The sequence below is a fragment of the Xyrauchen texanus genome, chromosome 35 (genome assembly GCF_025860055.1).
Source record: "Xyrauchen texanus isolate HMW12.3.18 chromosome 35, RBS_HiC_50CHRs, whole genome shotgun sequence".
Classification (NCBI taxonomy): Eukaryota; Metazoa; Chordata; class Actinopteri; order Cypriniformes; family Catostomidae; genus Xyrauchen; species Xyrauchen texanus.
In genome coordinates, this window is record NC_068310.1 from 36,031,980 (window position 1) to 36,044,990 (window position 13,011).

At 39.8% G+C, this 13,011-nt stretch overlaps 1 protein-coding gene and 2 non-coding genes across 3 annotated transcripts; all 3 read left to right on the forward strand.

The window, feature by feature from the left end:
- The first annotated feature begins 1,133 nt into the window (after nt 1–1,133).
- On the forward strand, nt 1,134–5,799 carry LOC127628503 (60S ribosomal protein L37-like). The gene is made up of 4 exons (XM_052105290.1): nt 1,134–1,195; nt 1,801–1,936; nt 2,182–2,266; nt 5,697–5,799. Exons 1-4 carry the CDS (start codon nt 1,193–1,195, stop codon nt 5,764–5,766), a joined length of 294 nt encoding a protein of 97 aa, XP_051961250.1. The 5' UTR covers nt 1,134–1,192; the 3' UTR covers nt 5,767–5,799.
- On the forward strand, nt 2,023–2,102 carry LOC127629367 (small nucleolar RNA SNORD72). Its single transcript, XR_007968761.1, has one exon. It is a non-coding gene; the product is annotated as a small nucleolar RNA SNORD72 (small nucleolar RNA).
- LOC127629368 (small nucleolar RNA SNORD72) lies at nt 5,380–5,458 on the forward strand. Its single transcript, XR_007968762.1, has one exon. It is a non-coding gene; the product is annotated as a small nucleolar RNA SNORD72 (small nucleolar RNA).
- Nucleotides 5,800–13,011: the final 7,212 nt, after the last annotated feature.

Consider the following 13,011-nt stretch of genomic DNA (forward strand, 5'->3'; position numbering starts at 1 on the left):
GTTCACCATTAAAAACTAGGCTACATATAATTGGCTGTAAGACATTGGGCCAAACTTTTCTTCTGTCAATTTGATAAACCCAACCAAATCTGCCAAGCGTCCTGTACCAAATAAAGGCGAACATAGTCACAACGTGACTATGAGGGGGTCTCAATTGGTGTACAGGCCCATGGGCCTCTCAATTCTTAATCCATCTTTGCTCATCACATCTGTGGTAACTTGTTTTTTTTTTTTTTTATATATATATAATGTTATATCTTTAAACTAAATAATTAGAAAATAGCAAAGATGAAAAAAAACATTTGCAATATTTTCACTAAATAAGGCAGAAATGTGTCATGAGTCTATGAAAAGGGCTCAGCCTCAGGTTGTTCCTGGCAGGGTGCTCAGCCTTAAAGGCCCCAAATGGTTAGGATTAGGGTGGGGGCAGGGTTAAGGCATCTGCTGCCTTCCAGGAACAAACAGAGGCACCTTTGTACAATGGGCTGAAAAGGGTCCATTAAAAAAAACTAATGTATAAAATGATGACCACCACCATGAGATAAAGACTCCATTCATATTAATAGCCTTCTAAAAGCTGTTTGATTCTACATGGAGAGGGTCTCCTCACGGGGGCTGCCATGTTAGGATAACATGGCCAGCCGAATACCACTCACTTAATCTCTTAACCACCCTGCTATTGGACACTTTCGCTCATGGGTTGAATTAATCAAGGCTGATAGCGAATGACGCTACATCCAGGCCCCTAGGTGTCAAATTCAAGAAAACATACAGGAAATTACAGCTTGAAAGAGACGGACAATAAACCAATCAATCAATTAATCACAACATAAATAAATAAATAAATGCTGCATGCAAATAATGTGGGCCTCACACTGAAGAAAAGCTATTTGTCTATAAGAATGAAAATAAAAAGGTAAACAGAACAATGACTCGTTTACAATGAACAGCTATCAAATCTAGAAACCAGTTATATCATGAATTTTAAAGCGAAGTGTTTATGTAAACATTTACTCATTATGGTTAAAACGGGTATTATTTTGTCAGTTGTGACTTTGAAAGAGTAATTTGTAATCGCTCTAAATTCACAACAGAGGGGAAGAATTGAATAGTCGCACCGGAAAAGCCCGGTGCTGTTTTAATGGTGCACTCGCGCCTCTTCCGGTCTCTTTCGATTCAACACTGAGGAAAGATGGTGAGTTACAAAGCGCTTGCCTTCAAAATCGTGTAACATCTGGTTCGTGGCGCATTTTTACCACACCACAGTTATTAATATCAAACGACCTCATCTCCAGGACTCAGTGTCCTCCATCATGTTTGCGATTCCGCGATTATAAGACTTATACAGTTTGATGTTATCCATTAGCTTTTCCGTGCAGGCACAGAGAGTAACAGGAATTAGCCTATTAGCAGTGACATAACCAACATTTAGTTTACATACATTTATTAAAAACGAGTCTTAGTAAAGCTATACAGTCTATAACTGTCTAAATGAGTGTTTTGAATGAAAGTAATTTCTAATGGTTGGTTTACGTGGCATCAGTGCTGTGTGGCAGTTGTATCCGTCTGCAGATACGTTTACTACGGCTCAAACCGTAGCGAGTTGGCTACCTAGACAGCATCTGTGGGCATCATAGTCTGAAAACATAGTAAGCTTCCTATCTAGACAGCATGTTAGAGCGTCCTATGTCCAGGCATGCTGTCTAGGCAGCTCACTAGGTTGAGATATTGACGCATAAAGCGAGACGAGCTAAAACATGAACACTTTTTGTGAATTAAGTTTTCTGTGTTGTGTTCCAGACGAAGGGTACGTCGTCTTTCGGTAAGCGTCGCAATAAGACGCACACACTGTGCCGCCGCTGTGGATCCAAGGCGTATCACCTGCAGAAGTCCACCTGCGGGAAATGTGGCTACCCCGCCAAGCGCAAGAGAACGTGTGAGTATCCTAATCCACTCTTATGTGGGACCATGCTTTAGTTTGTATATGGGTCATACCAGAACCTGTTATATGTACTATGTAAATGCTTACCAGTGATGTCGGAAAAATAAATGTCTGAACAAATGACTGTACAGTGATAAAAGTATTTACTCTGAGGTGAGCCTGAACTTATGGACAGGCTGGTGATATGCGTTTGCTGCTTTCGTTTGCATATTTACTGTGTGATCATTCTGTTTTTGTAGACAACTGGAGCGCTAAGGCCAAGAGGCGCAGCACCACAGGAACGGGCCGAATGAGACACATGAAGGTCGTGTTCCGTAGGTTCAGGTGAGTTTAAATGCATGCAGTCACTCTGTTCAAGATTGTTTGTGTACATTGTCATGTGGGTTTATCCTTGTGAAGCAGTTACGTGTTTCAGAGAATGATTTTATTTTTTCTTCCAATCATATGAATCACTTGTTGCATAGCCCCCAATATGTATTGTAGTTTGTCTGAGCAAATTGGTGATTTGTGCATTGGAACTGTAGCATGTTTACAATGCTTTTATTTCTTTGTAGTTTTATTTCATCCCAGTTTGCCTTTACATTCATGCATTTGGCAGGTTCTTTTATCAAATGTGTCTTTTTAACAGTTTATCAGCTTGTTTGTTCCCTGGTAATCAAACCCATGATCTTGGGGTTGCTAGGTACATTCTCTACCAGCTGAGCTGGGAAGAGGTCAAACAAGGAAAAAGGGGTTTAATGCATTGATGATAAATGTCATTCCTAGTCTGATTCTGATTCATTTACATTAACTCTCAATATCGGCCAATTTTAAAGGGTCACAACACCCCCTGTTTCCACACAGGTGAGTTCTTAACACACTTTTAAAAGATGTGCCCAATATGGGCGTGATTAGAAGCGGAGTGTGGGGAGAAGGGGGATTGAACGCAACTTGTCTGATCCAGTCATCCAGCTTTATTTCAATAATGCAGTTTACAGCATCAAAGATTCTCACAATTGCTCATAACAGAATGCACAAAGGACACACACTTTAAGCTCTGCTAAAAACAATGTTTTTCATTTCGGTTCATTCATAGCAGAAACCGATTGGAATGAAATAAAAGAACCGTTAATAATCTTCATTGTGCTAAGGGTGAGTGAGATCTCCCAATAGAAACAAGGCACCTGTTTTGGAAAAATAAGTGATTTGCCTCACAAAATATGCAGTTTAGTTTTTTCCCCTGTGTGGGACATTTCAGGACACAAATTATAAGCTTTGTACTGTATACAGAAGCCTATATAAAGTATCATAATTTAAAAAAAATTATTCTTAATATTAAATATATCCCCAAAAATATTTGAAATATCTACGGTATTGAGGTGAAAAAGTGCAGCCGGATAGAGAAACTCACCTGAGCATCTCCTTTCCTCCTCGATGTCAGTCTCTTCAACTTGCCCCCACACACACACACATACAGCTGAGAAAATGTCAGAGAGAGGCGAGGGGGTCTGACATAATTGTGTGTGTGAGAGAGTTAAAGCAGTGTTTCTCAACTGGTGGGTCGCAGCTCTATTTGGACTGGGTCGTGGACCGCAGGGAAAGAACCATGTCACGGTTCTCCCATTGGAGATTTCAGTGGCCGCCCAAGTGATAGCCATTTTAGGACTGCAGAGGAAGATTTAATGATAATCTTGCAATCAGCTAAAGGCTTCTCATCTGCACTTTCATGATCTGCTCCCCTCTCTGGCGTGCAACCGGGATTCCCTCTATATTGCGGAGATCAGACCTCAAAACTGATGTGACCCATTTCAATTCTAGTGAGACTTTTCTAGTTTAAAGCTTTCCGGAGTAAGTCATGTCGAATCTCTCAAACGGTAGGCATCCCTGACATGCCAAACAGCTCTGAGGAAAAGAGCAACTGTGCTATGTGCTAAATAATATATTTTAATTACACACCACCTTTACAAAATATTTTACATGAGTAATTTTGACAATGTAATTGTTTCATATGAAATAATCTAAAGGTAGGTAGAATCTATTAGACCTCATTTTATATCAGCTGTTGTAGTTAAAGATTCAATATCAGTCCGGATCGGGAACAGCATCTCCACCATCACACTGAGCACTGGAGCCCCCCAGTGCTGTTCACTCTGCTGACTCACGACTGTGCAGCAATGCACAGCTCAAACCACATCATTAAGTTCGCAGATAACATGACCGTGGTGGGTCTCATCAGCAAGAACGATGAGTCAGCATACAGAGAGGTGCAGCGGCTGACGGACTGGTGTAGAGCCAACAACCTGTCTCTGAATGTGGACAAAACAAAAGAGATGGTTGTTGACTTTAGGAGAGCACAGAGTGACCGCGCTCCGCTGAACATCGACGGCTCCTCTGTGGAGATTGTCAAGAGCATCAAATTCCTTTGTGTTCACCTGGCGGAGAACCTCACCTGGTCCCTCAACACCAGCTCTATCACCAAGAAATCCCAGCAGCGTCTCTACTTTATTCGAAGGCTGAGGAAAGCACATCTCCCACCCCCCATCCTCACTACATTCTATAGAGGGACTATTGAGAGCATCCTGAGCAGCTGCATCACTGCCTGGTTTGGGACTTGCACTGTTTCGGACCGCAAAGCCCTGCAGAGGATAGTGAGGACAGCTGAGAAGTCATCGGGGTGTCTCTTCGCTCCATCAAAGACATTTACAAAAAAAAAACACTTTATCTGCAAAGCAACCAGCATTGTGGACGACCCCACACACCCCTCACACAAACTCTTTACCCTCCTCCCGTCTGGCAAAAGGTACCGAAGCATTCGGGCCCTCACGGCCAGACTGTGTAACAGCTTCTTCCCCCAAGCCATCAGACTCCTCAATACTCAGACTGAACTGACACACACACACACACACGTCCCGAGTTGCACTTTAATTATTGTCACTTTATACCTGGCTGCTACCTCAATAACTGCTATGTGCGTAGAACACTCATCTCGTAGTATGTTATGTTTACATTTGGCATTTTTAGAAACTCATCTTTTTGCGCTACTGTGTACTGGTCGGCGCTGCACTGTCTCACTGTGTCTATTGTCCTGTTAATTTATTGTACTTTTTGCACACGTTTGCACGTGCACTTTATATAAGTATGTTATTTAGTCTGTGTGGCCTCATGTGGTCCTGTGTTTGTCCTATGTTGTTTTTATGTAGCACCATGGTCCTGGAGGAACGTTGTCTCGTTTCACTGTGTACTGTACTAACTGTATATGGTTGAACGACAATAAAAACCACTTGACTTGGAGAAGAATAGAAAATGTGTAATATGTATGTTTTAATTCGGTTTGAAATTAAGAAACAAATAGGATAATGGGCTCATAAGTAAATTTACTCTTACAGAAAAAACAGTCCAGATATCAGATCAGTGCATCCCTACAAAAATATGGCTGTATTCAAGTCGACTGTGCTTTAGGCTTACCAATGATGTCCAACAAATAAATGTCTGAACAATTGACTGTCCAGTGATATTGATTATGTACTGAGGTAAGCCTGAACTGTAGTTTTCAGTACTCTTGTGCAACACACTTAAAGTGCTAGTTAGGATGGACTTGACTGATGATTTGAGATCTGTACCGTTATGGGTTTTTTTTTTTTGTGTGCGTGTCTCTAGTGCTGATTACATTTTAATGGGTAAAGCCAATTTTGTTCAGCTGATTTGAATACTTAAATCTGTGACCGCTTGTCTGTCTGTTTTTTGTTTCCACTAAAGTGTGTTTTCTGTGTTTCAGAAATGGATTCCGTGAAGGAACCGTACCCAAGCCCCGTCGGGCAGCAGTGGCTGCGTCCAGCTCCTCATAAACTGTTTCCAATAAAAGTGACGTTTCAAATGTCTGTCTGAACACCTCTCTTGTGATCTGTCATTCACACGGCACACGCATGACACTATAACCTATTCAGACCAGACAAAAGTGGCTTGATATGCTGTCTAAATATCAGGGTTGACACGGTCATCGAAAACTTGGAAATAAAGTCACTCAAATTTCTATAGTGAATCTAAATTTTCTAGTTTTCATTACATTAGCTAGATATTGCTCAAGGGATGTGCATTCTTTGTTCATTTTTAATTTAGCTTTTGCACATTTGTTTGGCTTAAGCTTGTAAAAATAAAGCAATGGCATAGAAGTGGTACCAAATGAAGGGGACATGGGCTTAATTGACTAATTCCAGTACATATTTTTTTTAATATACACTTGTCAAGAATAAGATTAAATAGTCAAGTCCAGGGACATGTTTGTCACCATATTTTAAGAGAAACCAATTTGGGTGCAAATTGAATTAGTTGATGTGGTTCACAAATTGGTCTAGAAGATTAATAATGGGTTGGTCTTAATCAAAATTGTTAGTTAATATCTGTATCCAGTTATCACAAATGACTGGAGAAGTCATGGAATTTCATTGGTCATAAAGGAAGGGAATACTGGAAGTTTCACTGGAGCATAATCTTGTTGAATGTACCCATTTCTTCTGCTGTTTTAAGCTTTGGGTTTCATTGCATGAATATTTAAACGTCAAACCACTGACCATGTCTGTGGTGTGTGCTAGTTATCATGGAAAATACTGTTTTGACATGGTATATAAAAATATGACAAATGCTGTTTGAGTCTATTTAGCATGGAAGCTCAGCAAGACACTTTTGAACAAACTGACGGAATATTCTGGGTTCAAGACAAGTTGAGCTCTAACGGCAGCATTTTTGGCATAATGTTGAAAACTACAAAAAATTAATTTAGACTTGTCCCTTCTTTAAAAAAGCCAAATCGAGGTTACATTGAGACTGAATGTGGCCAATTTTATAGCAGAAATGTGAATCTTTGTATTCTGTTAAAACTATTATTTTAGCTGTTAAGTTTAAATCACTGTTTTTACAGTCATTTGAGGAGTTTCATGGCAAATTTTGTAAAATTGGCTTTAACTTGACACAAAACGGTTAGGAAGTGAATGATTTTCACACTAAAATCATGTTTATATGCTTATTGTTTGTCTTGTGTCTACACTTTTGAAACCGTGAGTATTGTAATGTTTACAGATTGGCACTATTCACTTCCATTGTAAGTGCCTCATTGTAACAAAGATTTGTGCTTTTATTTTTTAAGGAAAAGGAGGTACAAGTAAAAAAAAACAAATTGTGGTAATCAATGTTATGCCACTTTAACCGGTCCTACTCGATCCGCTCCGAATGGGATTTGAACTGGGATATCTGGCATAGGAGGCTAAAGGCTACAGCCTCTAGCATCAGCCGCTAGTGTGCCTCTTGAGGTTTAAATACTGCACAGCTATCTACCAGGCTCCCGTTACACTCGCTCCCCTAAACCTCAATCCTATCCGGGTCACGGCACCAATGTGACCGGTCCTACTCGATCCGCTCTGAGCGGGATTTTAACTGGGGTCTGGCATAGGAGGCAGGCGTGCTAACGAGGTGCCTAAAGGCTACAGCCTCTAGCATCAGTCGCTAGTGTGCCTCTTGAGGTCAGGGGAGTGAGGTTTACATACTGCACAGCTATCTACCAGCTGGCTCCCGTTACACTCTAAACCTCAATCCTATCCGGGTCATGGCACCACTGTGACTGGTCCTATTCGACCTGCTAAATGCAGGATTTGAACTAGGGCTCCGGCATAGGAGGCGGCTAAGCTAACGAGGAGGCTAAAGGCTACAGCCTCTAGCGTCAAAAAAGCATTTACATGTCTCCATTGATAATTGGAGGGTTTTACATGATTGTTTAGATTATTAGGGGGTTATAGACTCAACCAATGATGTAAATTTGAGGTGTCACTTCTGCAATTTAGCTTAGTGGTGCATAAATAACACACAAGTTTATCTACAGATTATGAGACCACAATCTTGCTATGACTGCTTTTGTTTCTTCTAAAAGTAATGTAGAAGTCAAGCTCTCTGTGTTGTTTGTATTTCATGGTTTTAACACCAGATGTCGACGGTGTGTTTTGGTACACCTGTGATCACTTGCTGCAGTACCAAACAATATTTCCTTTGGTGGCGAAGGTAGTTTCAAAGTTTCATCGGGCTAATATTTCAACAGGGCTTCAAAGATAAACGGTTTGATGTCTAGAATGGGCCTGAATGACTTAAATCTTATTCATTTCAACAACAACAAAATTGTGGCCACAAAGATTTTACTGAAGTGCATCAAAGTGCTGGGTGACATGCATCTGCACGCACAGTGAGGCGAAGACTTTTGGGCAATGGCCTGGAGTCAAGAAGGGCAGCAAAGAAGCCAATGCTCTCCAAGAAAAACATCAAGGACAGCAGAAGACTGGTGCAAAGATATTTTCTCTGATGACGCCCCCTTCAGACTGTTTGGGACATCTGTAAAATCGATAGTCCGGAGAAGAAAAGGTGAACACTACCATGAGTCCTGTGTCGTCCCAACAGTGAAAATGGACGTGTTATTTTAGCATATAATAGCCAAACTGCTATGTGAATAGATCATGTTAAAGGGGAGGAAACTGGGGCTATTGTCACACTGGGAAGTTGTCACAAGGGCAATATCTAAGTAACTATAAGGTTTATGTGTTCTAGCATGCATCATTTAAACACAATCAACCATATTGGGATGTGTTTAAGAGATACTGTATTGCACCCAGACACGAAAATAATGTCATTCAAAACCCTCAGAGCACAAAATGACGGGATGGTAGGCAGAATGACAGTCTCGGTCACCATTTACTTGCATTGAATGGAAAATTAAAAGTTAATGGTGACTAAGACAAGGATGGTTTTGGCATCTGGGGCCCCACAGAGGGCCACAAGGGGGTGCTAGTGTGTATGTGAAAATATTTAGAAAGTAAAATGATATGATATATATATATATATATATATATATATATATATATATATATATATATATATATATATATATATATCAACATTATTTGAAATTATTAGCATGGGATTCATTACAATTATTTTGTTCTATTGACTGCCAGAGTTTTAAACCATGGGAAATAAAACCAAATATGCATATAATTTCAGATATTATTTAAATAAAATCTTATTTGTTAGAAATACGGGTTGTAATTCGCTATTCTCTGTTAAGCTGCTTTGAAACAATATTTCTTGTAAAAACTGCTATTGTTTTTCTTCATGTTTACACGCTTGTCAAATTAATTAAAAGTATATATTTTCCCTACACAATTTAAATGATCAATATTGCTTTAGTACTTTTATAGTCATGATACTATAAAAGCCAGTTATTTTAATTTTGCAAGTAAAATAATATAATTTTGTATTTTTTTCTCACACGGGGGTGCCTCATATCAAGGGGGTTGTCAATTGATCTTATTTGGGGGACCTTGGCATAAAAATAAAATATCTTATCCTCTCCTCTCATTGCAATTATTCAACATTTTCAAAGAAAACAAATATGAAAAATGTAGCAAAGTTTGCATAAACACACATAGTGTGTGCATGTATATATCTGTTTATCGCTGTGTTGCTGTTTGTGCCATTTTTTTCTTTATTAGGCAGCAGGAGATGTCATATAACAGCGGGATACAGCACAAACACACACACACGCACATGTGGCTATTCATGTCCCACACGTGTAAAATACTCAGTAGCTTACAACTGTTTTGGAATTATTACGTCCCATTGAACAGCTTTAATACGACAAACACACTTTTGGCACAAGAGCGCAGAAGGCCTGATATTGTAGGTGTGTGTGTGTGTGTGTGTGTGTGTGTGTAAAGCAGACAGGATGCTCCTGGCCTGCTGTGTAAATGTGCGTCATTTGAGAAGAGTTTTAAAGGTGAATTCATGTCTGAGAATCTAGACTAATCCGAACTGAAGTTTAACACAGACGGTGGGGGATTAAAGGTTAAAACAGAGCACCACAGTGATGCAAGCCTTGGGAAAAATTCATATCGTAAAGGGCGTTTCTGTAGATTCCCTTATAGAAAAAAGTCAATGGTATTAGCATGCATTTGGACATATAAATTGGTAATATCATGGTCTCATTTGTTCAAGAGTAGAGAGTTTTTCCAAGTCAGATCAACCAGATCTCTGAAATCAGATTTTTTTTAATTTTTTTTCTATTGTTTCCGATTATTGTAAATGTGTAACATGAAAAAATGTGCACATGGAGGCACATTGAGAGCCCCGTATCTCTGGGATTTAACCATATAGGGCCATAAATATGAAGATATTAAAACGAAAAGTTTGTTCTGAATGAGAATCTAAAATTATATTATGATATCTTTTTTACTTCCAAAGTTACAGGCACTTCAACTTAGAAAAAAACAATACAAAAAAGTGTTTTTCTCCGATTTTGGCCTCACACCATTAGCATAGATTACAATCAGGGGTGCTGAAGTCAACTGATTTTAGTTGTAGACCTACCAATCACTGTGTAAAAATAAAATAATCATGTTGCCATATGTCTAAGGTAATTTTGTTTGCCTGTAGTTTTGCTCCAAAATCATAGGTGAAAATTGTCGTTTTGACCCCTCTCTACAAAATAATGTTTTACTCAGTAAATGGTATTTAATATGTTGGTCTTTCATCATCATTTATGCATTTCTTTCTCCAGAAAACAATTATAAAAAATACCATTTTGATCCAGGGACCTCTGGTTGAGTTGATACTGATTGACCTTTGCTCCCTGAACATTTGCATTTCCTTGAAACTAATAATTAGTTTCTTGTCAGTGTTATTTTAACTATTTTCATACTTCAGTAAGTGCTTATTTGTGATTGTGTTTTATCATTAATAGTCGGCATGTTGCCTTTAAATCTTTGTTGCGAACGTTAGTCATCTGTTTTAAATTTGTGGCATTTCTCTCCCTGTTAAATTCTTCTTTGCACCCTATAAATATATTAACCTAAATTCACAGGAAATGAGTTAGTCGTGGTTCTGAATGACATACTCTTTTCCACTCATTCATGGCATTAATACAAACTAGCAAAGCTATGTAGAATATGTCAATGTTTTATTTTAGGCCAATGTTATTTACACCCCAGTGCAAATAATGGCAGGTATTATTTGCACCCCAACCCTGGTGCATATAGTGTCAGATACTATTGCACCCATATTTAAATACTAACATACAGTGTGGGCATCACTGCAGTGTGTTTATTATGTTTATTTAGAGTCCCACAGACAAACTACATTAACCTCTACTAAAAATGTAACCCTCATGCACTGCGGTCATTTTTGACCGAAATCAATTTTTGGTTCTTCAATCAAATTGGTTTCCTTTATCTGAGGGGTACGAGATTTGGTGACTTTTCGTCCATTTGACACACTGAAATGAATTGTTGAGACCGTAACACATCTACAATGCTGAACGCGCACACATTTGGCAGACGCTTTTATCCAAAGTGAATTACAGTGCACTTATTACAGGGACAATCCCCCCCGGAGCAACCTGGAGTTAAGTGCCTTGCTCAAGGACACAATGGTGGTGGCTCTGGGGATCGAACCAGCAACCTTATGATTACCAGTGATGTGCTTTAGTCCACTACGCCGCCACCACACACACACACACACACACACACACACACACACACACACACACACACACACACACACACACACACACACACACACACACACACACACACACACACACACACACACACACACACACACACACACACACACACACACACACACACACACACACACACACACACACACACACACACACACACACACACACACACACCTTGTTTTATGGGGACTTTCCATAGGGTGGCTGTGACTCAGGTGGTAGAGCGGGTTGTCCACTAAAAACAGCGTTGCCGGTTCGATTCCCGGCACACACGACTCCACATGCCGAAGTGTCCTTGGGCAAGACACTGAACCCCAAGTTGCTCCCAATGGCAGGCTAGCACCTTACATGGCAGCTCTGCCGCCATTGGTGTATGAATGTGTGTGTGAATGGGACACAGTGTAAAGCGCTTTGGTAACCTCTAAGGTTAAAAAAAGTGCTAAATAAATGCAGACCATTTACCATAATGTTTTTTATACTGTACAAACTATATATTCTATCCCCTAAACCTAACCCTACCCCTAAACCTAACCCTCACAGAAAACTTTCTGCATTTTTACATTTTCAGAAAACATTATTTAGTATGATTTATAAGCTGTTTTCCTCATGGGGACCGACAAAATGTCCCCACAAGGTCAAAAATTTCAGGTTTTACTATCCTTATGGGGACATTTGGTCCCCACAAAGTGATAAATACACACTCACACACACACACACACACACAAACACACACTCACACACACACACACACAAGCACACACACACATACACACTCACACACACACAAACACACACTCACACACAAACACACACAAACACTCACACACACACAAGCACACACACACATACACACTCACACACACACAAACAAACACACACACACACACACACTCACACACACTCACACAAACACACTCACTCACACAAACACACACTCAAACACACACACACTCACACAAACACTCACACAACCACACACACTCACACAAACACACACACAAACACACAAACACTCACACAAACACACACACACAAACACTCACACAAACACACACACACACACAAACACACTCACACAAACACACACACACACACAAACACACACACACACACACAAACACACACACACAAAAACACACACAAACACACACACACACACAAACACACACTCACACACACACACATTAATCTGGCTACAACCAGGGATAAATTAGGTTATTACTTGTTATTCTACTAATTTCTAACAAATTGCTAAACTTTGACAAAAGTAGTCTTTGATAATGTTTACATATGTATCTAAATGCAGAACTTGTGACAAAATCTAGAACTCATCCTCTCTTCAACCAGGGATGAACAAGTAGCTCTCTGCAGCCATCTAGTGTTTATACTTGTAATTTCATCTGGTTTGTATTTTTTTTTTTTTAAATGGACAGCACCGTTTTATTCTTGAGGCTTTAAGCTTTCAAACAGTGATTGGCTTCAGACTCGAGTCCCGAGACGAGCACGGCGCCACGGCATGCACCGGGTAACGATCACC

Coding starts and splice junctions, on each gene's coding strand:
- LOC127628503 (XM_052105290.1), top strand. Junction 1,937..2,181: donor CGCCAAGCGCAAGAGAACGT/GTGAGTATCCTA, acceptor CTGTTTTTGTAG/ACAACTGGAGCGCTAAGGCC. Junction 2,267..5,696: donor GTCGTGTTCCGTAGGTTCAG/GTGAGTTTAAAT, acceptor TCTGTGTTTCAG/AAATGGATTCCGTGAAGGAA.